This window comes from Anguilla anguilla, chromosome 8 (genome assembly GCF_013347855.1).
Source record: "Anguilla anguilla isolate fAngAng1 chromosome 8, fAngAng1.pri, whole genome shotgun sequence".
Taxonomy (NCBI): domain Eukaryota; kingdom Metazoa; phylum Chordata; class Actinopteri; order Anguilliformes; family Anguillidae; genus Anguilla; species Anguilla anguilla.
Window position 1 is genome coordinate 18,979,044 of NC_049208.1, and position 24,364 is coordinate 19,003,407.

The 24,364-nt window shown below is 41.6% G+C and overlaps 2 protein-coding genes across 3 annotated transcripts in view; one reads left to right on the forward strand and one right to left on the reverse strand.

The window, feature by feature from the left end:
- The first annotated feature begins 1,104 nt into the window (after positions 1-1,104).
- On the forward strand, positions 1,105-13,252 carry march11 (membrane-associated ring finger (C3HC4) 11). Of its 2 annotated transcripts, none has more exons than XM_035428947.1 (4): positions 1,105-2,082; positions 5,488-5,643; positions 9,894-10,086; positions 10,941-13,252. In XM_035428947.1, the coding sequence occupies exons 1-4, from the start codon at positions 1,534-1,536 to the stop codon at positions 11,270-11,272; spliced, it is 1,230 nt and encodes a 409-aa protein (XP_035284838.1). In that variant the 5' UTR covers positions 1,105-1,533; the 3' UTR covers positions 11,273-13,252. The 2 variants fall into 2 exon arrangements, with proteins under 2 accessions (XP_035284838.1, XP_035284839.1); XM_035428948.1 differs by lacking the exon at positions 1,105-2,082 and adding an exon at positions 3,152-4,052.
- Positions 13,253-15,751: 2,499 nt separating this feature from the next.
- myo10 (myosin X) overlaps positions 15,752-24,364 on the reverse strand; it is a 116,556-nt gene continuing 107,943 nt past the window's right edge. Inside the window, exons 36-41 of the mRNA XM_035428941.1 lie at positions 22,040-22,247; positions 20,559-20,695; positions 19,348-19,468; positions 17,985-18,443; positions 17,188-17,379; positions 15,752-17,015 (exon numbers count right to left, since the gene is read on the reverse strand). Coding sequence (XP_035284832.1) covers positions 16,905-17,015; positions 17,188-17,379; positions 17,985-18,443; positions 19,348-19,468; positions 20,559-20,695; positions 22,040-22,247 — 1,228 coding nt within the window. The 3' untranslated portion in view covers positions 15,752-16,904. The remainder of the gene's footprint in view (positions 17,016-17,187; positions 17,380-17,984; positions 18,444-19,347; positions 19,469-20,558; positions 20,696-22,039; positions 22,248-24,364) is intronic.

A 24,364-nucleotide genomic window follows, 5' to 3' on the forward strand; every position in this document is an offset into this window, starting at 1 on the left:
CAAATTGTGCCTTTGGGTCCTACACTTACAGCTGAAGAAAGAAAAATAACAGCCTTCCTGTAAACAGCAAGGAAAGTGAAGGAGGGGATGGCATCAATGGAGAGCTGGATCGGGCCAGGAATATGATGTCATCGGGCAATACGAAGTGTTCCATCCTGATTATAGCAGGAAATGGCTGCTTTCCACCGAGGGTTTTAGAGGCCTGTGCGGTGCTGTGTGCGTGCCAATTGATTTTCACTAACTTCTTAAGAGGAGAGAAGCTGAGGAGATCAGCTGAAATTTAATCAATTAAAGGATCTGTCATTATAGAGGAGGACGCTGAAATACTGATTCTATTCTCTGGTCTGGGATCAACTGGTTGTACTACCGAGGACTATGTGGTAACCATGCCAGGAGTCAAATGCAAGTCCAGTCCAGTGGTGGCGCGTAGGTTTTTTCGGTATTAACAACATGATTGGGTTTGAAACATGCCGTCAAGTAGGCCTAAGCCGTTTCATAAATACGTTATGGTTCAGTGCAAGTTTTTAGACAGCTAGTCTAACCGAGCATGATTGCTGTTCTGTTAGAACCTTTTTATTTTTATTTATTCAACCTCTATTTCACCAGGCAGGTCACTTAAGAACAAATCCTTATTCTTAAACTTGCTGAACTTGCAGTTCTTGCAGATTTCCTTGACGAACTTCACAAATAAGTAATTGACAATTGTGCCTTGTTAGCAGATCACTGAAAAATACAGTATTTATATTACCGAGAACACTAACAAACATCATGTTAACTAATTTCAAACGAATCAGTTAATTACTGCCAATTCGACCCTGTGTTCATTTTTTGCTTTCTAAACAATGCATTTAATGCGATTTTTGTTTCTATATACAATATATTCAAATTCACGATCGATAATTTAACGTATGCTGCTGCTAGCTACAACCAACGTACACAAATTAGTATTAGTTAATAAAATGCTATACAATTTGTATAGAAATGCTTTACGGTGTCACGATAGAGACCTTAAATTGCTTTACAACGATAAAAAAAAACCTTTCTGGCCAATATGAACATGCACTGTCATACTCACCGAGCAGCTCTCTCGTGTCACTGGGTCAGTGCGAGACCTTTGAAACCAGCAGGAAGCAAAAGGCGAGGAAAAGGAGCGTCTCGGCAGCCACGTATTATCACATTCATTTTCCTCCCCGACACGCATGGATAGCTTCTGCAGACTGTACCTATGGCAAGCCCAGTATGAGATCAAACCGGCTCAATCTGCTGTCATTCCCTTATCATTTAGCGGGCTCGCTTGTGGCAGCAGTGCAGACAAGGCTCTGCGCATTTTCGCGTGTGACAGACTCGCGTGCTTATGCCTGGAAAGTTTATCCTGCGTTTATTAAATTCTCTGTTTCCTTGGTAACGCGACCCAGGTGAAGAGACTCTCGTTCCAAATGGTGTCGGTTTTCCTGCAAGCCCTCCATTGCTCACGGTCTGTTTGGATATGAACCTGACAGAAGAGCAGCCGTTAAACCACAAGACCGGCCACACATGGGAGAGTCGGTTTTCTCTCTAACTTTGCCAAACTGCTTTAACGTCATTTGTTGCCGTGAGGCGCATCGCGTAATTTGGATTTTAATATTTTCGGCGTACATTTCGAAATATTCCTTGGGTTTGGTCGTTGTGGGTTCAGATTTTTACTCTCGCGTATTTTATTTCGTTCTCATCGTTCGTTTATTTGAAATGAACGTAGAGGGAGAGGCGGGTCCGGTTTGCAGGGGTACAGAGGGCGAGCCACGGGGAGGCGCTACAGCAATTCATACCAGCGTGGACCACCAACCAAGCGATTTGGAAGGACATCATCACAGCGGCAGGACACAAGGGGACGAAGGAAATGCAGAAAGAGAGTCTCTGGATGTAAACCCAAGAGAAGGGCACAGCGGATACAATGCAGACACAAGTTGTGAAACGTACTGTTCGTCCAGTGCTGAGAAGCTTGGAGAGAGTTCGGGGAAAACGGAAACGTTACACTCCGACTGCAGTAGCGATAACTGCAGCCCCACTCCGAGCTGTCGGATTTGTTTCCAGGGAGCCGAACAGGTAGCTAGCGTGCTGTTTTCCATGTCCCCTTAAATTTGTGACAGCTTGCCCGGACTTCCGTGCTTACATCACCTTGCGTTTGGTGCTCAGTGTGTTTCAGAACCTTAGACAGCGCACGACAATTTGCAAACTCGGCTGCAATCTGCAGTGACAGGACAACAGCACAACGTTATGCTACTTGGTTGCCTGAAAACTAGCATTTAACGTTAGCTTGTTCAGATACAGTAATTCACTTTGTCAGATATCTAAATATAAAATTACAGTTTATTTAGTTCGTTAGCTAATTACCTAGCTAGGTCACCAGCTTAAGTTTGGGCGAAATCATTCTTAATCGCCTTTAATGTTCGCGAGCTAATGTTAGCTAACTTGACAGCTGTTGGCTAACTAGCAGACTGCACATGTTTTTCTTAATGCCTGACCTGTAAACTGACATCATCTTAATTGGCTGTTATGTAGTGTAATGGTTAGGGAACATTGCTTTAAGTCAAAGATTAGGCGTTCAATTCCCATGCCGCTGGGTTCTGCTATTTTACCGGTTTTTAGAATTTAAAAAAATTGAATATATGTAAAGCGTAACCTGTAAAGATCATAAACGTTTGATAAATGTAAATACAATGTCCCACAATATTAACTAATTATTAATATTACGGTACATACTGGGTAGTTAGCTGTAAGTTGAAAGTTAGCTAAAGCATCTGGCAAAATGCTTCAGAATGTTCGATAACTTGCCTAATCTCCGAACAGAGCCTCTCTATAACTTAAACATTGAACTTTGCAAACTAAACCTGTACACGGTTTTCTCAGTTATCCATCGGCCATCTGCAATGTTAACAAGCTATGATCTTATGCCATGTGGGTTCAGCTCCAGCAAGTGAAACTACTCGAAAAGAATAGCCTACATTACATAGATTGGCCAGACTCTATGAAATGCAAGTCGGTCAGCTGGGCAAGTTAGTTACCTTACTACATTTTCAGCATGCAAAGCCAATTTTAATCATCAAGGAAGTGTGCCGAGTGCAAAAAACAAAACAAACAAACAAACAAAAAAAGAAGGAAATTGGGCTGACTTCAAGGCAGTTCAAAGTTTGAGATTGGCAATCAACATGCACCCAGTCTGAGGCAAATTGCCTTGTGAGATAAGAAAAAAATAGTTTTAACATTGCTCACTGATATGCCAATTTAATAATGGCTTTTGAACTCCCCTAATTCATTGAGCTGTTTCATTTGATGATCTTGGTATTTCTCCTCTAAGAGAAAGCTCATTTCAATCACGGAAAGAGTGTGATGAAAAGTTAAAACGGTAGCTCACGGAGAGCTAATGCAAAGAATTGGATGGCTTGCTATGATCACTCCTCTAGGCCTGTATCACATCTTTTATGTGGAGGTCAAGTTTTACACACGCACACACAAACACACTCACCAGATACTACTGCAGTGAAAAAATAAGGCTGCAGGTTACTAATTGCACTGTCATACCGCACGGCAACTCCGTTTCTAAGAGCAGTACGTTGGCTTTTCTGCAGTGACATGTTTTGCATACAAACGGGGATTGCACCCAAGACTGGCGATGTCAACAAAATGCTCATGCTGTGGGGGAAGAGTGTTGCATGGGCGTCTGAGAATGTCTCAAAGAGGTGCCATTGATGACGAAATGCGCTTGCAGTCTCCGAGTGGTCTGGAGACAATAATGGATGTTAGGTCATTAGCGAGCCCGCCGTTCCATCAACTCCTGTTTGGGCGCTTCCGTTTCCTGCTGCTAATGCAGGTTTGCTAAATCTATGCCACTGGCCTCTATGTTCCTAGGCATTTACTAAGGCCCAGTTGGAATCTGATACATTTCCTTTGTTCTGTTATATTATGCGGGAGAGTTTCCAGCACGGGCTTGAAAAGGAAGAAAAGTTTTATTTTCCCAAGGGTGGAAATGATGTAGACAGACTCCCAAAGACCCAGGGCAGCATTGGGACCTCGAGGTGAGGGATATCCAGTCGTGTGCTGGTTTTAATTATGGGTGGGGCCCTGCTGTTGTACTATTGAGCAAGATGCTTAGTCTGAATTCCAACAAGTATAGTGTGTAATTTTCCCTGATTGGGAATATCTGAATAGTCATGGATGTTCTATTCTCTTTGACATTTTCTTTTGAGTAGTTTCAAGGTGGCTTACTGACCTGTTACCAAGATTTGTTTACGGAGTGACCAGGCAGTAGCAATGGACAAATGACAATGGGAAGTGTATCAGCGCTTTCCCTGACTTGGTAATATACTGCCACTATACCTATAATAATGGAGAATGTAGGTTTAGAACAGGCCTGGGTGAAATTCTTTAATATGAAAGTACAGAAATATGTTAATATGTTAGATCAGTAGAATTAATGTAGATTACTGGCAATGGTAAAATAAACATCTATTTTGACCTATATTCATAGCAGTCAGCTTAAAAATTTTTTGCGTTCTTAAATTTTATTGGTATCTGAAGGGTCAAGTTATTTCAGATGTTTCCTAATAAGCTGTGTTTTTTTCAGATACTGAAATGAATGAATATCTAATACAAGGCCAATGTGACAATGAAAAATGAGGTCACTGGCCAATATGTTTAATATGGTAATAACAAGACACGTAGACTTGATCTCATGAAATGGTAGATCATTAATTGTTGTCAGTGACATAAATGGGAAAATAACCTGCAAACAGATATGGAATCATGATGGATTATGTTCTAGATTCATTCATATTTTATCATTAAAATGCTGATGAGTTAGCCTCAAAGGAGCAGGACCAGGAAACAATCATATAATTTTCTGAGATTTAAATGCATGAAAACATGTTTCATGAGGTCATGTATCCTTGGGTTTCCGCTCTGGCGTTCCATCTTATTAGCATTGTCTCTGGATGGCAGACCAGCCACACTAAACAGATTCTTAGCTATTCTGAGAAGCTCCTCTTTATAGCCTGTAACCTCTATGTATAGCTTCTAGATGGAAAGCCTTTCATCATTGTGATGGGACATGTCTAATTTGTCTAAGGTTTCCCATTAATTATCTAATAGGCAATGGCTGTTTATATACATCCACATGCTGTATTAGGCCTATATGAATATGAATGACAATATTTGTAAGGCTGCTGACCTTAAAAGAAGGCTTACTGCTAATCACTCATGAAGTTCAATGTATTCTGTGAAAAGATTCTCTCAATATCCTTTGACTGTTTATTTGGTTTGTCCATGGTCATATTCTCATGTTGTGTGTATTGCACATTTTGAATATGGTCTGAGATAATGGTCTCTCTAGTGGCGTTTCTGTTCAAGCAATGCAGACTTTCACAAATAGCTATATACGATTTGGACTTGGTCCTTGTCTAATTCAGCTGAAAAATCATGAATGAACTCTGATCAGCTGTCTCCTGTCCCTAGGGGGACCTGCTGAACCCCTGCAGGTGCGACGGCTCAGTGCGCTACACCCACCAGCAGTGCCTGCTGAAATGGATCAGTGAGAGGGGCTCCTGGACCTGTGAGCTTTGCTGCTACCGCTTCCATGTCATTGCCATCAAGATGAAGAGGCCATGGAAGGTAACGTCACACACAACTTACAGCCACACCCTCCTCACTCATCCTCCTGTTATGCCCTTCTTACCCATACTTGTCTTACCATCACATCAGTATTAACCATAATTCCTCTCTTACCCATCATACTTGTCTGACCATCACACCTGGAGTACCCATCATACCTTTCTTGTTTGAACCTTCATTTATACAGGGAAATCACATTGAGACACTTGGGTCTCTTTTTCAATGGAGCCTTAATAACAAAAGAAAAAACAGTTTAACTGACAATAGCTAAAGGTTCTAAGAGCATGGTAATTTCATAATATTTTCAATGTAAAAATCCTGCATAGTATGCCTTTAACAGTATAATTGTGCAGAATTTCTTATTTCTTTCTCAGTTGGCAAGGTCATCATGTCAGGTTGTTGTAATATCACTGTGAAATTAAGCAGGCCCTTATCCCATTGTTTTGTCTGAATTGCATTTAATCTGATCCTGTCTTTATAAAAGAACGTCAGTGTTCTTGTAATGACCTAACCCGAATTAGGGAGTAAATTTAATTGTAGCGTATTGTTTGATTCATTGGATTAGACTTGATGTCACATAATAGCTTTAGCTTGAGCCATACTATAGGACATTGTCCATATGCATGACACTGCTTATTTAAGTAAAAACATATAAATGAATGTTTACAGCAGGATCAAGCTACATTGCATTGGCTCTAATGCAGTACTTGATGTATTGCTTGCATTTGACAAAAATGATTAAATGATTTACTGGTCAATGATCATTTTTTCTAGATTCTCCATTCTGATCTCTTTTCTATTTGGCTTTAGGGCTGGGCATAGCACTATTATAAGCATTATCCAAAGCCTTATCGTGGATCATTCTTTGCTGATAAATAAATTATTTCACATTGGCTTAGGTGCTAATTCTTGCTTTGGCTGTGATCACAGGTTTTATCAGCTTGAAAACGTGAGATTCACTACCTGGAGCCTTCTCTGAAAAAGGCGCTGGTGGCATCTTTTTTGCTGTTGCTAGGCAACTGCACCCTGATCCTGTCAGTCACTTAGGTTAGGTATTTAATGGTATTAGCTAACTAATTTCATCCGAAAATAACTTGCCACCTACATCCACATGGCACTTATTTGTTGCCTTGCCTTGGACGCCTTATTTTTGTCATGTTAGTAATGATTTGTGAAATTGTAGCTTTGAGTAGGCAGAAACTATAACAGCTCTTCCATCTTATTTATTTACAGCAGAAGTTAACAGCAGAATAAAGGCCTGCCTCTTTTCATTTTCATGCGATTGGACAAAAGAGAAAATCAAGACAGTGACATAGGGCACTTTTTCTCAAAGTGCATAAAAATAGGATCATTTTCAGCTCCACATGCACTTTAAAACTGTGAGGAACCCAGAGTGGACAAATGCAAGGTTCCTGGGGTGCAAAAGCAGCATAGGAAATGCTTCAAACTCATTGAAAATAATTTGGAAAAAGGAACCCATAATTGTTAAAACATATCTGGTATGATTGCAGCCTTATGGTTCCAAAATTACTTCTCTGGCAGATGTCATTAAAGTGTACCCCAAGGATTGGTCTTGGGGCCTGTCTTGTTTACTGTCTATGTTATTGTGTCTGACTTCTTGCAAAGATAATTTATATGCTGACAATACTGCTCTACATTGTTGTGCTGAACCCATAGAGTTGCAGCATTATTTCCTTGCTCTTCAGTAACACCTTGTTAATCTTCAACTCATTCTGAACACATTCTCAAGTTTTGCATGAAATTGAGTTATCCTTTCTCTGCATTTAAATAGAGATGCCATATACCATTCTGCACTAAGATTCATTACAGGAAACAAATATGACATACATCACTTTCTTCTTTATGAAAAGACTGGCTGGCCCTCTCAGTCTGTGAGACATGCTCAGCACTGCCACTTTAATCTATAAAGCCCTGCTGGGCAGGCTACCATTTTGTTTATCTTCACTTTTGAATTGGAACCCTGGCAGTTATCACACATGTTCACGAGACTGCCTTGTACTCCTGGTCGCCAAGACAATGTCTTGACCTACGACAGATTGCTTTTTGCTTTAATGCCCCTCATACTTGGAGTCATTTACTGCCTTTGAGACTATTTCAGCAGCTAATGTTGGCTTTTATTGGTTTTGATTGTAACTATTTCAATTTATGTTCTAACTGTTTTAATTGCTTTTGGACTGTTGTTTTACATAATATTCCTGGATTTTCTACTTCTAAGATTTTTTGCAGTAATGGTTTTTACTAATGTTTTAAATTTGGTTTTAACCAATTTTTAATTGTTTGTTTTGATTATTGGCTTTCTTAAGGTTCTTCTCTTTCTCCTTCTCCTCTTTTTGTAGTAATTTGGCAGTATTTTAAATGAGGGGCCCTCAATGCTTCTCCAGGGTTTAAAGCGTTGAGAATGATGTGGCAGCAATATTTTGTTGCTTACTGAGAAGGAAACTGAGTGGGTGTCCATATGGGACCCGGTTCTCTGATAAGGTGCCAAATCCAGTCTCTCCCCATACATGCATTTCAGGGGTGTAGAAACAAGCAGAAGCCTACTGAGCACAGTGAATTGTGTGTGTGTGTGTGGAGGGGGGTGTATTTGTGTGGGTGTGTGTATGTGTGTGTGTGTGTGCATGGGTGGTTGTGTGTGTTTGTTTGTGTGTATGTGTGTGCGTGTGTGTGTGGGGTGGTTGTGTGTGTGTGTGTTTGTGTATACATGCATGTGTTTGGGTGGTTGTGCATTTGTGTCTGTGCATGTTTGGTTGGTGAGGTGGATGTGCATGTGCGCTCATGTGTGAGTATGGATGGGGGTGAATATGAGGCAGATGGAGATCAGAACTGAAAGTCTTGGATGTCTAATTTATATTCAGTTATTCTCAGTGATGGGGAATTAAAGTATGCATAGAGATGAACTGGTTTGATCACACTTTTTGATCACCCATGTTTGAGTTGAGCTCAGTGTAAATACATGTTCTCACCATTCTGTCTCTCACTTTATCTCAGTGTGAATAATCTGATATTTGCTCCTACCCCTCAGTATGAATAAATATGAGTGCAGTGCTATTCAGTGTTCAGGTATTTCATTACCGTCTCCGTCTAGATCTTGGACAGAATTGAACCGTGTCATTTCAGCCTGGGTTTGACCTGGGCATATCTCACTGTGCTATGTAGTATGTAATGGAGGGAACTGATCCCAGTGTCTCTGCATTGCTGACGGTTTTCTCCGCATTACACCTTAATGTTTTGCTGCTCAGTGTTCAGTCCAGTAATGGAGCAGGCTAGTGATGTTCTCACTGTGGGCTTAGTTTGGTTTTCAGACTCTTGAATGGGGCCAATCACACTGTTCTCTTGGTGCGATCCAGTGCACACAGAGATAATCTCTGTGTGCAAAACTAATCTTAGTGTTAGATTGCTCAGTTGGTTGCTGATCTGTGTGTTGTCACAGTTCTCTCTTGGGCTTCTTTCTAAGAGGATATTCTCAATATTGTCTGGTTTTTCTTTGGTACATGAAGCTCCTGTCATTGTATTAGAGTACCTTATGGCAGGCGGGGCTTATCGCAGTATGGTCTCAATGTTGTCCAGTGGAACCTTAGTCAAAGATACTCTGCAGTTTTCCCCTGCCAGAAACAACTCAAGCCTACATCTGCTAAATGTAATGTAATATGTACTTGAAAGTTTTATACTCCTGTTCTTCCTCTAGTGCTGTAACAATGACATTTCAATTTTCCAACTTGGGCCTGTGTGTTCATAATGAAATGGTATTTGAAATGGAAATTTAGCCATTAAACACAGGCTAGCATATTAGCTACAGATATTTCTTCATTTACTTTGCAGTGTTCGGTGTTGTCTCAAGCTAGTCCTATGTTCGTAGTGCTTATCTCAGTGTTAACTGTATAGTAATCAATTTATATCACTATTGTTTTAGTATAGGTTGGGTGAAGTTTACCTCTCTTCAGTACTTCAGAACTTAATACATTTTATTACCTGAGCATTAAATGTACTCTTGGGTCAACATAAAATATGCAACACACAAATAAAAACATGCAAATAACAATAAAAATATTTTTTAATATGTCTAATATGCGATATGTACTGTTGTCACTGGTCCCACTTATCTCACTGTATTCCAAGGTGGGTGAAGCTTATCTCAAGGTCGTCTCAGATAGTACTGTGTTGGTGGACTGGAGAGCGGTGTCAGTACAGCTGCACATTTACAGGGTTCCTCTCTCTCTGTTCCCCTCCAGTGGCAGGCTATCACTATCACGTTAGTGGAGAAGGTGCAGATCATCGCTGTGTTCCTGGGCTCCCTCTTCCTGGTGGCCAGTGTCACCTGGCTGCTGTGGTCCGCCTTCAGTCCCAATGCCGTGTGGCAGCGCAGGGACACCCTCTTTCAGATCTGCTACGGCATGTATGGCTTCATGGACCTGGTGTGCATCGGTGAGATTCCAAACGCAAGCTACTGTAGCTGGCAGATGCTTGAGAGCTTAAAATAGGGGACAGCCTGGGTTGGCTGTGTTGCAAAATGTGTTAGTCACTTGTGTTAATTAACGTGTCCATTTAAAATAATCCGCAGCTCATCCTTTTTTCTTTATTGTAAATGCATTTTGCTGCAGCATTGTGTGTATCACTTTAATTAACTTTAATTATAGCAGAAAGAAATTTGGTTACATGAAAAATTTTGTTTGGAGGTAAGAGACTTAAGATTAAAAGACTAGACTAATTTGAATGACACATAATGTCGATTATAACTTATAATTGAGAATTTGTGACAGGCACACATATTACACTTGTTATTCCTTCACAATAAAATCAGTTCACTAAAGTATCAGCTGAAGATAAATGATCCTTATTTACATGGACCTATTACATGTTTCCACTGCTGATATTCTCTTAAAAACAACAGTAGAAAAAGCATGTGAACATAACAGATAAGTGTGTTGATATCCCTGAGCTTTATCTGCACTGATGGTGATTCAGTCAAAGCTCAGAGTCGCTTTGCCTTAACGTAGAACATGTCACTGTATGTCACTGTGTCAGTTCACACTTTATCTTGAACTTAAGCTTCAACTTACTGTACAGTACATGAACATTTCTGGTGAACCATGCTGAAAGTAGTGCATCTTGAGACATGATTAGCTTGCTTTAATTCCTTTATTATCTGCTAACATACAGTAAGCAGCAAAACATAGAGGATTAGTCAACATCTTAGATCCAGCCATGCCCCTGATTTGTGAAAGGAGAAATGTGCTCTGCCCCTGTTCTAGAGGAACTGAAGCCCTGTGTCATTTCAGGTTTGATTGGCCATGAGGGAGCGGCAGTGCACAATGTCTTCAAGCGCTGGCGGGCGGTCAACCTGCACTGGGATGTGCAGAACTACGACAAGGCGGCCGACGTGGAGGAGAGCAGCAGCGGCGGGGAATCGGCGGCTGGCCGGACGCTCTGGCTGCCCCTGGCCACCCTGAGGCCCGGCACCACCCTGAGCCCCACCCAGCTGGGTGCACCGTCCTCCTGCTGCCAGAGAGGCTGCGCCCTCCTGTGCCTCTGCGCCCAGCTGGCCACCCGCCAGGACCCCGGCGAGCGCAGCAGGTCGGGTGAGGTGGTCATCCGGGTCACCTCTGTGTAGGCCACGCCCACTGTGAAAGGACTCCCATCAGCCCCCACTGTGAGACTGGTAGTGCAGGCCCGGGAAGCACGGCCAAGGCCCTGCGCCATCTCTGGTGCCACTGTAACGTGGTGGTTATGTAGCATTTCGGATGGCATCTCTGGACAGGACAGCGTATGAAGGGGATCCGTAGGAATATGATTTTCTACTGAAGTACGATGCTCTTTTTGTATTGCCGCTGAATGTAAGTCTCTTTTTGACAACAAAATATAATGAATGTCATTAGTATAAGGACAACAGAGGTACAGCGTGTTTCTGGCAGTGATCTGTAAGCCCCTCTATATTTCCCTCAACACCAGAGAATAAGGAACTATAACACACTGACTCCAATACATTAGGAGGAAAGAGCTAGACGTTATTCCAGCAAGGTACAGAAGTCTTGTTTTGGACCTACACAGACCATGAATTAAACTGGAACTCAATTCGTCAATTCAATCTACTTCTCTTCCTTTAGCCATTGAGTCACATTAAAAAGTCAGAAATACATATGACTGAAGTAGTTTTTGTTTAAATGTACATTAAAAAGGTTTTAAGACTATTACTGGGGGTGTGGTAGAGTTAGTAAGCAACTTGGGACAAATCCAATCTACCTGCTTCATTTTGTTCTTGATTTTTCGTAGAATTTAAGTGAGAATGAGCATTTCTTATGTGTTTAGTGGTCTTTAGTGGTCACAGACATGAATGAGAAATGTTTAAAATGAAAGTGTAATTCTTCCACAAGCTATTTACCTTAGTGGTAAACTTAATTATCCCTAATTATCACATGAACAATATTCTACATTCCTCCACCTGTATATATTACAGAATCAGTGCCCTTCTAATTAAAACTACACACTTCGTAAAACAGCTCAGTACCATTATGGTATACACACTATATAGTTTTTTCTGATGTTGTTGCCTTCTGAGTCAGTACTGATATTGTTAGAAAATATCTAATCTTGCTATTTGTTCACTAAACATGACTAAAAAACAGGCATTAAGTAAACAGGTCATATGATTTCTGTGTTGATCAATATAACACTTTGGTTGAAAAACGGAGGCACTATTTAAAGTAGCCATTTTAAAACTTGGCATTCATTTTAATCAATACATATAAAATACAAAATAACAGTAATACAATTTAATAATTTCTCATCTTTACACTGGAAATATGATTAGCACATACTCACAACCTGTTTCCTAATTTAAAAAGTCATACATAATAGGTAAGCAAGCAACACAGTTGTGTATGTAGTAACCTTTTGGACAACGTGCATATAAAACAGTCACTCCTCTGATTTTACTTATTTTTCATTGAGATCATGTTTTTCATCATTCACGCATGAAAATTCCTTCTGACACCCTTTGTAGCAATATGATTTTTTCATTGAAAAAATAATTAAAAACCATTCCATCACCTTTCATTGACAAAAGCGTTGCAGACACATGCACTGGAAAACACTAATTACAATTTTGTATTTCACTGCTGAAAATGTATAATGTGTCCTTGCATGTACAAGTAGCAATGGCACTGCAGTGTTAATTTAGATTAAATGATTCATCTGGAACTACAAACAGAACGCGGTAAGGTTTAGGCACTTGCATTTCCAGATAAAGGTTTCTTAATTTCAGTAATTAAGTAAGGCTGAAATGGGCCCGATACACTCTCACTTGAGATAAAGGAATAGGAAATGGGCTTTTCTGAGTCAACACTCTTCAAATGTACATAATTTGATGGCATCTTCTGCAGTATTCTGAATATATGTTGAAACCTGAGGACTTCCAAGCATGGCAACAGCTTGACATGTGTGCACATGAAACCATTTTCCATTTCTTTGTCCAAGAATGGCAACTGAACGAAAGCCGATCTCAGCTATATGAACTGTAAACTGTACAGAAAACAGCCCTTGAGAGGATTCTGTTTTCTGTACATTCATTGTAAAAAATAAAGACTAAAAAACATTTCTACCTGTCTTGGAAGAAAAAAAAGAGTGTTACATGGGTAGGATTATCACCAAGGGGTTGAGTGTGCTTCAAGAAGGCTGTGGAGAAAAAAAGATGAAGAAAAAGATTTATCCTTCAGAGGACAGCTTCAAAGAATCACCAAGCTGGAAATTCAGCTCGTCTCACCAGCTGATCTGAACAGACCTGACAGCCCAATGAGCTCTGAAACCAGGTGATGAAAACTGTCCACCATATAAAAGTAAAATATGGCGGTTAGCAGTATTTTTCACACAGACATTAACTTGCTGCTCTGTTAGCAGAGCTCACGTTTGATTCATGTACTCAGAGGTCCTATCAATAACAGAAGGACAGTTTGGCCATATTGCTGTGAGAGGGAAGGTAAGTGATTCAGGGGGTACAGAAGCCTAAATTAGAGCAACAGCAGTCATGTGGAGGGAACTGTACAGAAAGCTTCCCCTCAGTTATTTAACTGTCCGGATTTTTTCATTCAAAAACATCATTCTCCCTGGCAGTACCCTGGCTACCATTCAGCTTTAAAAGAGAGGGAAGAAATCCAAAAAATGGCTGCCATTCCTCATTGATTGCCATCTTTCCAATGCATAAATGAAGCACGGAGATTTCAAGGACAAAAACATAAAAAAAACTTAAAACTTCACTTTTTAAGAATGTATGCCAATGGTGAGATCATCTTGTAGTTGAATGGATTTCAGTTCAACCCCTGCCATTTAGTGGATGCTGGAGTGAATATATTTCTCACCATGTCAAATTCTGGAAAACAATGTTTATCACCATCAGTAAGAAAAGTTCCTTTGTGGGAGAACCTTTCCAGCGTAGGTAGTTTAAGGACACATTAATATGTGCAAAATCGAGGCAGTAGTGAGGAAAAAAGCCACTATTTAATGTGAAACTACTGATGGTCCTGAAAACTGAGTGCACCGCCACCTCTAACACTGTTAACACATTTGATAATATAAATATACTGTATTATTTAAGTCACACAAGACTAGACCTCCATAACATAACCCAGTATGTATGCTAAAGCATATTAATTGCAGTAATGCATCTGACAGCACTAATCGACTGTGCCTGTGCCAAATGTGGATTCCCACAGGATGGCACATAATTCATCATTGCCTCTTCCTCAGTAATTGATGCAGGAAGTTGCAGCAATCGGATGTAGTGCATGCATTTAAAGTTGGCCGTTCCATTTGAGGAGGGAAATTGTTAGTGGGTGTGTGTAAAGGGTGGGGGAGGGGGTGTATACATATACAAAGCATTTCTATCGTCTAACCAGGGTGACACAGATAGGATTGTCACCAGTGAGTGTGCTTCAAGAATGCCCAGACGAAAAAATAATAATAAATGTATTCCTGGAGATTCACTTCAAGAAAGTACAGGAATTGGATGTAATGCAAGGATATTTACATTTGTGCATTCCATTTGGGGACAAAAACTAGGGGTGGTACATGTACTATATTTAAGCAATAAAGCACGCGAGGCCATGCTATATTGTGAATATTGTCACTGATAAAGGCAGTTGTAAGGCACAACGATTGTCCAATGGGGAAAATTATTAATTGTGGGACTGGACCATTTGTGATGACAAAATTGGCTGGAAAAAAGGATAAAAATGCTAAATAACCCAGTTTTTACTGTGTGGATGTGTGAAGTTGTATCTGAATTCTGCACATTTAGATGAGGTCAGAAGGTACAGAAGTTCATGTTCCAAGAGTCTGTGGTCATTGTGGTTATTGCTGTAGGAAACTCAGAAAAGTACCAAACTCTCAGTGCTGTATAGTTATGGGGCATGCCCCACCAAGCTGTAAGTTGGCGGATGGCATACCTGCCATCCCAATATACACATATATGGCACAAATACTGACACATAAAATCAGGGAAGACAATTAATTGGCTCGTGCCGGTTGCAATTTTCAATTTATACAAAAGCGCAATCACCAGAATTAAAAGTGGGATTTGTGCTCTTTCCCTTAAAGTGTGTTTCTCCTCTGAACTCCCCTGAATGACACTGAAGGACCAATAATAGATGGTGATATTATGTAGTGTCAAGCTGCTTTTTACAGCTGAAATGTTGCCAGATTTCTCACAGAGTGATTGGTGTGAAAAAAGCACCTGTCAAATTGACATTGAGAATTTTTTCAGATGAAAAATATCTCTGAGTGATATTATATAACGGCTGAAAGTAAAGCAGTTCTTTTATCTATTCTTTCCATGCTAGCTATGCCAGTGCTCCACATTTTTCTCAGAATTAAAACTGACTCCTCCAAACTTGATTTAATGGGTTTTATAGACAAAAACAAATCATTTTTTACTCTGAAAAACATTTGGTCTTGTTTTTGGCTTCAAATGGGATTTCGTTTGGTGGTCTAGTTAAGGTCCCATTGTGGTAGGAACAAACAAATGCCAGATAAGAACTCATCTTTCTGGTCCTATTGTGGTTTCTCTTGAAGTACTAACAGCAAGAACTGTAACACAAAGTTCAGATAAATATGTCTTTAATGGCTTATTATGAACACGTTTCAATGTATAATGTTGCTAATAAAAATGATAAAAGAAACATCATGATCATTTACAATATACTGTCGCTGTTGGTTCTTCTGTAAGTAATCGAAGGGAGAATAAACAGTACGCCGCCGTACAGTCCAGTAAAAGAGAAGGCTAGATTTCTGTGTAAAAAATGTACAGCCATTTGAAAATATAAAACATTGCACATTATCATATTTGAAAACAAACAAGTATGAGCAAGTACAAGTGTACATATTATACAAACAATAAAGGCACAATACTGGCAACCTCCAGGACTTTGGGTGGAAGGCTGCCTGCAGCATTCCAGAGAAATGGGCAAAGCGACCCGAATAGCACACTGCACTGCTATGAATCACTGCAGCACCGTGAGAATGCTACGTCTTAGCTGGAGAGAGGGGACCATTGATCACTCTCATGAATGAGCTGGATAACAATCTTTCACCATCATTTTTTTTTTTTTGCGTCAAAGGTAATACTGCTGAGTCATCAGCATTTGGGTTGGGCTTTATCAAAATAAGGCACTTCAGTAACAAACTAGTGACCAGCAGACTGTCTGTATTTGTCACACAAGTTCCTGGGAATTGCAGACATTTTCCAATTCCTATGGCATTGTTTGTTTTTAAAGGACAGATCCTGAAATCAGATTGGTCATTTTCTAAAGAGAGGCACACACTGCTGCTCTTCAAACTTTGACACCCATAAGCATTTGTCAGCTGAGGAAACTGAACCGATTAAAGGAACACATCAAGCACAGAGCTTCCCCAAAAGTAAATGCAAGTGGATCACAGCAACAATGACATGTAGCCTATAATTCATCTCCTGGGCCCTGATTATGCTTGTTCCAGCATGAGAAGAAATACTAAAGGCTTACAAAATTTCCCCTGCTTCGCTTCCAACACAGAGCTTTCAGTGTCACCATTTGAAAGGCAGAGAGGTGGCTATGTTTTTTTGCAGGTTGGGCATCAGTTGACGTACAAAGCCTGCGACAGGAAGCAGGAAGTCCAAAGCTGACCTGAGGCAGGCTAGAGCACAGAGGAAGCCTTTAGACGAGGCCGGGAGTGCGCCGCTCCACAGGCGTCGTGAGGACAGAGGCTAAGTTTGCGCTTCAGCGACTGCTGCACTGGCTGCCATGGCTGCTGAGCGATTGGGAGGCGCTGTAGCGCTTCTTGACGATCATGCTGATGTAGGCCTTCATCAGCTTGGCGATGTCCACCACCTGCAAACACAGCGGAAGGGTACACATTCAGAACAAAAGAGTGCTAGGAGAAAAATCGCATCAGTTTTCATTTCAGGCTCAGCTCTCTGTTTAATTAGCCCTTGCCAGTCAGGTTATTGACAGGATATGACGGCTAAGTAAGGACTCTTGTCCTGGGATGAGCGGTACGTACCAAGCTGGTCTCGAAGAGCAGCTCTCGGCCCTCCACGGCAATCTTGTAGGCATTGGGCAGTGGTGCCCCGAACGACAGGATCTGTTCATATGGGAAGACCTCCAAGGGGCGGGGCTCTCCACGTTTGTATAGGGACACAGCCTCAGCGCTGACCCCTAACCAGAGCTCCTGGGGGAAGGTCTCATCCTTAGACTGCAAGACAGAGAAGACGCACATTGGTGAAGGCTGAACAGTCTGACAGAATCCATCGCAGGTATTCTATATCTCTTGAGTAAATGTTGTATCTGCTAGTGAATTCTGTATCTGTTCAGTGAACTGTACCAATTGAACGAACCCTGCGCTGATTGAAAAATGCATTATTTTCAAAATGTAGAAGACCCAAGCAAATAAGAAAAAGAATTTGTCAGGAACTGCATGGAAGGAAAGAGATAAAAATGAGAAAGAGAATTAGAGAGGCTGACAGGAGACAGGTACACAGTTAAATTATTGACACTGTAATGTGGGACCAAATGTTATCTGTTAAAAGTTGAATTAACAATGTTAGATGTGAGTTAACACTAGACATTGTCAGACATTTAATTCACCATTTGGCCGTTCTCAGCCATAGGAAGCTTCAAAGAGCTCAGCCAATTTTCATCTGGTTGTGAGTTGTACTGTATGTTTTGATAAAGGTTGCACTGCCTACAACGAATTCGGCGATTGATAATTTATAATTTAATAATTATAGAGAGAGGGAAATAAGGTAGTAAGTGAATGCGAAGGAATGGTGAAGACCGAAAGGATAGCAGGATGCTCACCTCTACGCTGAAGAGGGTGGAGCCATACCCGGGCCACTCCTTAACCAGCGACATGTACTTGACCATGGCCTGCTCCTGGGTCATGGACTGCAGCTTCTTCCACTTGTCCAGCAGGCTGGCGCGGGCGGAGGCGATCTCCTCCCGTACCCAGGCCTCCAGCATGTTCTCCTCCTCCAGGCGCTGGCGGCTGAGCGAGCCGCTGCGGAAACTGCGCCGCAGCGTGCCCTCCAGGAAGCTGGAGCGCTTCCGCTCCCCCCGCTCCGGCCCCGCCGGGGAGAAGGTCCTGGTGGACTGGCTGATGCGGGCCCGGAGCCGGCCCATGGGGTACAGCTGGCCCATCTCCGGCACGCTCGCCTGGGCGCTGAAGTCCCCCAGCAAGTACTGGAGGCGCAGGGCGCCCAGAAACTGGAGGGTCTCCTCGGGGGCCGGGTACTGGCCCCGGATGACTGCCTCGTGAGCCTGGCAGGACAAGGTGAGGAGGGCTCTTTATTGGGTCGCCATGTTGTTATGTTTTTCACCCAGTAGAGGAGCACTACACGAGAACTAGTACAGATGATGAAACACATTTCTTGTGGAATAAACTTAAGTCTCCCCCCAAAAATCTTCACATGTGCTTCTTTTGGCTATATTATAGATAAATGGCTGGAACATCTTTATAATAACTAATGCATGAATGCAAACTAGTGCACACTACAAACAGCATATTTCTGGCTTAACATACAAATTAATTATTTAAATATGAAATAAATCATAGTCTCAACCACTCTGGTGCATCTGCCCATCTGGTGAACAATTTAGGAGGGAGCAAGGGTACTCAGAATAATATCAAAGAATTAAATCTTCTCCAAAAATAATTTACAGAAATGGACCCCCATAATTATCACCAGAGACTTGAGAAAAGCTACTAATCAAGAAGTGTTGCTGGATTCTGCAGAGTGCAAATGTAATAGCATCGCAGCAGCAGGCTGTGGGCACTCGTTAGAACCTTTATTTTTAAAGTGTGACACAACGAGCTGGTGACAACTGTTGTTTCTCCTGTGAATTTGCTACATGAGTACCTCACATGCATACATGAATATCTCAGGATGAGCCCATGGGCGCAAGCCATTGCTGTAAAATAAATAGAACAGCCCAGGTGGTTTGGAGCAATGACTGTAAATAATGTCACCACATTATGTATGGTACAAATGGATCAGAATAAAATATATGTGGAACCCCTTATCTCCACTACCATTAATGTGATTCGAGAACCTACAGCCTACTGTATTCTCATGTGTATGAAGTCCAGATCTGAAAGAAGTGTATGATTTCTGTGTGTGGAGGCACACAGATCGCCTCTTGTTGCTGAGGCCTTGGCTCTCACCTGCTCAAACATGAACGCAAACTCCACACTGTCCTTCGGAACATTATCAGTGTCCAGGAAGCAGTAGAGTTTGAAATAGAATTTCCATCCTGTGTTATGCTCTTCCTGGCTTGCTGAAAGCCTGAAAAGGAAGTGGGCACACATACTATTTATATCATGGTGGTAGTATTTTGCATAGCCTAATATATTATTGGTGATGCTTTGTCTACGCCTGTGGGTTTCTTACTGAAAATGAGTAGGCCAGTCAGTGCATGTTACTGCAACGAGTTCAGCCCCCAGCAGCCACGGTTGCTCAATTGTGTCGCGATAAAGCAGGGTGGTATCATTTCCTTTTTAATGTTAGGCTTCTGTGCACTAGTTATTTGCTGGTGCAAACGATGCTAATTCTTATCCCTCAGCATGGATAGCGTTGATGTTACTGTCCTTTTAATGTTCAAGTCAATTGTTGAATGTGACGTATGTAGATTACAAAGCCTGTATTTCTGTGAACTCTGTAGCTGTTGCTACCCTACACCTTGCAAATGTCTGGAATTGACCAGGTTATTTGATTGTGCTGCTGTGAATGATTTTAAAGTCTTACAAAAGGATTTTCCCTCATCGTTTCCCGATATCAAAGCAATTCTAACGTGGTTATTTTGTCATAGTGCTGTATTAGCCATGCCATGTTATTCAGTGCTAATGCAGTGTGATATTTTCTGCTCACTGTGTTTGTCATCATCCATAGAATGCGTTTTTTTTCTAAACCGGGGTGGGTGGTGATGGGGGCGCTTCATGTAGGCAGTTGTGATTAATACACTGAACATTGGGTTAATACGACAGTCAAAAGCCATGTGTATCTCAGAGAACGACAACTGTGCAACTAAAAAATAACTTCACATTGCACATGTTTATTATTCTTGGAAACATGGAGGTCACAAATAGGTTTTCAGACAGGCTATTAGGCTGGTTTTAATGTTTGCAAGGTGTGAGAAAATAAACACTTTTTTTATTTCCTTCTAACCAGCTCTTGGAACAAATAGATAGAAAAAAAGTTGTTTTCAAGCCCTGATACTTCACTCCTCATATCCACCCTACTCATTTATTCAAAAGGCTTTATGTTAAGAATAACATTCAGTGCATTGTATTCTATAAGAATCAACTGTATATAATTGGATGGTTTCCAACTGGTTCGGCAAACCAGGTCTGGTGAAACAGCCAGCGGCTGCACTTACTTCTCAAACTTGGCAAGGATGTCTGCCACCACAGTCCGGCTCTCGATGGCCTTGTCAGTGGTGTCGTTGTGCTCAAACAAGGCGAACATGTTGCGGCTGTCCTCCATGGCTAGCCCCCGGATCAGTTTCTCCACCACCTGCAGGGTGACACGAAACGGAGTCAGCGGATCCACAGGTACAATTAAACAGTAACATAGTAGTGATGCTCATATTCTGTGCAGGTTCATTGATCTGTGGTGTCTGGATTGGCTAATACACTTCAGCCGAGCCATCCAATTAATGTAAAGATCAGTGAATCAGGATGTGCAATGCCCAACAGTATGCAAATGTACTGAGGACAAATTATAACTAATTTGCCTTCTCTCCTCCTATTAGGAATGCCCAGTTGTAGCCACAGGCTCATTCCATCACTGCAGCATCCTCTGCTAAGTCAGGAGGGCATCCAGCAGCAAGTCCATTCTTTGAAATATATGCAGGCAAGCACTGCATTTGTTCACTGAGATACAGGTACTTGATCAACTAGAAAAGGTGCTATTGTACAGAAAAACGAGAATCTTCCTACTGACTGAAAAATTCTCTCCTCAGGCAACAAAAAATATTTTTTTGCTTTGTGTCACGCGACTGGATTTTAACTAGTTTTAAAAATCCACCAGTAATGAGTTTATATTACAATAGCCACTTGAGCTATTGAATACCAAAGCACAATCTGTACATGAATGAAACCCAGGAATAGAAAACCCCTCAATCCTCCATATTCCTGTGTGAAGCAAAGCTGTGCCCTTGTGTTTGGCTGCGTGGCGTCCAATGAGGGCTCTTATCATTCCAGACAGACTCGAGCAGAGGAGTGCTGCAGCAGGCGCAAGGAACTCAAATGAGATCAACACTTTCATTAATCTAGGGAACAACAGCCACGCTATTAATGTGAAAAGAAATCTATCTGAAGTGGAAAAGGATGGGAGCACTGATGAGAGCATTATACGCACAGAGGATTCAGAGATGCCCCCCCACCCCCGCGAACCCCATGTCTACCGCACGTGCCGTGGTCCGCAGGCAGACATAGATATTTCCTTTAGGAAGACCGGAGATGCGAGAGACTCCCATGGCCTGGCGAGAGGGGAGGGGAGGGGTGCAGAAGGGGAGAATGAAACCCACCCCCGAGCGGAGCTGCACGACGGGAATGAAGCGTGCCTATGCCCACCGCGAGCAAAGTCAAATTTTTAGGATGAACGGGGTATGCAAATATACCCGATGCGTGACCTTTTAATATTAAGCCGAGGTGTAGCAGGGAAAGACGTTCTTTCACTCACACAAGCAAGGTCTCTGGGACAGCAGAAAATAATCCCAGCACTGACTAATGCCCTGTTTGCAGAATTGCGCTGAGCCCGATTGCCACCTCCCCACGTCCCGCCCACCACACCCAGGAAAAGCGGCGGCGATTAACAGCGTGGCTGAGAGAGCCGCCCGCGGCGCCCGGCGCTCACCTCCCCCGCCGTGGTGTGCGAGTTGATGGTGATCTTGCAGGACCCTCCGCCGTGGCAGTGCACCGTGGTGGTCATCTCCTGTCTCCCGACGATGGCGCGTATCTCCTCCTGAGACGGGACGAACTCCCGGGCCCTCGTCTTCTTCAGGGACTCGTTGGCGAAGGCAGCGTACCTCTCCATCTCCGTGCCGGGGAAGAGATCGCGTGTCCTGGCCGAAAACATTCCACAATTTAGTCAATTCACCGATGTTTCATGAAAACAATTTTTACCCATTATTTTAAACATTTTCTTTCTAATTGTAATTTTAGGCTTTTTAGACTTCCATTGCATTTTGGATGGTGGCACTTCATGCAAAAATACAATCAGTGTGTTTCCCTGGGTGATGCTACAGCCATTTAGACATTTCCATGCAGGGCTACCATCTACAAATATCCCTTGTATAGTACAGATTTGAATCCACTACACTACACTGTGTCCTTTAGCAGGATTCTCCACCAAGGATAAATAGGTAAAATAAGTGTGGATTTTTTTTTTTTTTGCCATGCTGAGAATTGTGAGATTGAAAGTGTCTGGTTACAAGGGCATTGCTTGATTTTTCCATGTCTTCCCTGGGGTTGATGGTGACCATTTTCTCTGATAAAAATCCTCCTTAAACCAATAATGCGTGCAGAAGTCTGGCTGTCATTTGGGCGCAAATAAATAACTCAATGACCGTAATTGGAGTCAAGTGGTTCTGTGTTTAATGAACAGGTCTTCGCCTTCCTCAATCTATGCTTTCCCTTCAGCTCAGCTAAATCAGTTAAGGCAGATGACAGGACCTCTCTGTAGGGATGCCTAGTGGCATTTTTAACCACATGAACAGGAATCATTAGTGGAACCCAGAATTCTATGATTGGTAAATATGTGCGGTATTTGTGATGCAGTGTTTTCGCACCAGTGTCGCATGATGCAAAATGCAGATGATTCACCAGCTCTGCTCACACTGAGTGGAGGCAGCCATGGCAGTATGGAAAGCAGACACCAGCAGGGCTGTGAGCGAATGGCTTTCACACTTCAGTTAAAAAAGCTCCATCAGCGTTTTACAGGGAATAGGAATGCAGAAGTAAAAAGATGAACCTTATTTGCCAACCAAAACAGCACAACCAGTGCACACTGGCTATACCTTAGGTAGTCTATTAACACAAACATATCAAACTCTTCAAGACTTGAGACTACCGACACACACAAATGCCACAATCATTTGGCTTTATTAAAAAGCAAACTGTTTCACAAACTGCTGCCTTTGGGTCTCACTGTCTTGCACTGTTTAACTTTAGCTCCTAATGATTACACTCAATTGTTCATTCGGTACTGATTTGAATTAGGAAGCTTGGCAATAAATAATAAACATTTAAAAGTAAAGTGTTACTCAAACTTAGTTTTCTCAATTTATGCCCTTGAAACAAATTACTAATAGAGATGGGAATTCAATTTAAAATTAATTTGATGTTCAATGCCCTATTACAAACTTGATATAATTGAGTAGCAAATTGTTTATACAGTTGGTTTCAGGAAGAAAAATGAACAAATACATCTTAGCCTTATCTCGTTACACATACACACCAATAAACAAATATTCTGCACTGTGAGTTCAATTACAATTTTGCTAATTCATGAGCAAGATGAATGAAACTTCAGTGCTTCCTCTATGTTAAATTCCAGCCAAATGAGTTATCAGCTGCAAGTAGGAAGGAGACCCCAGAGGAGCACTACAGACCACTGATTTAAGTAGTTGGAGAGGATTTATACAGAAGAGAAGCTCTGTTCTCTTGCTAATGAGCTGCAATGTGGTCTTTCATTGAAATCACACTTCACACGTCTTTCAAAGGAACTAGTGGATGCAACATGAACATGAACAAAATCTTTTTCTTTGACATATCTGATATATTTATTCAGTCGTTCAATGTCTAAATGGGAATAGAATCACACAGAATATGATTGGTTCAATTTTTATTTACACCACATTTGTTAGTGGTATTTATTCCTTTCAGCTGGGATGTGACTTGTGTCTGCACACCTGGACTGGATTTTGAATACCTAAATGTATTTTTTACATCACCTTTCTCTGTGAAGAGAAGTGCCCGGAATTAGTAAACATGGAGGAAACAACAACTGGAGTCATGCCAAAATAAAATGCTTAATTTCATTGTGGGGACATGCTTTTGTTCAAGCAGAATTAGCAGGAGTCTATGAAACCCAACTCATGTTTCAGGAGATCACAGTTGCTATGATGATTCATGGCGACTGGATGTGTATTTTAGTGGCAAAGAAAAATTTGTAGTTTGC

What these genes read in the sequence shown, in the direction of transcription:
- march11 (XM_035428947.1), top strand. Translation starts at nt 1,534, where the DNA reads ATGGGAGAGTCGGTTTTCTCTCTAACTTTGCCAAACTGCTTTAACGTC. An exon ending in GTTTCCAGGGAGCCGAACAG is followed by an intron (nt 2,083 to 5,487) that starts GTAGCTAGCGTG and finishes TCCTGTCCCTAG; the next exon opens with GGGGACCTGCTGAACCCCTG. An exon ending in AGATGAAGAGGCCATGGAAG is followed by an intron (nt 5,644 to 9,893) that starts GTAACGTCACAC and finishes GTTCCCCTCCAG; the next exon opens with TGGCAGGCTATCACTATCAC.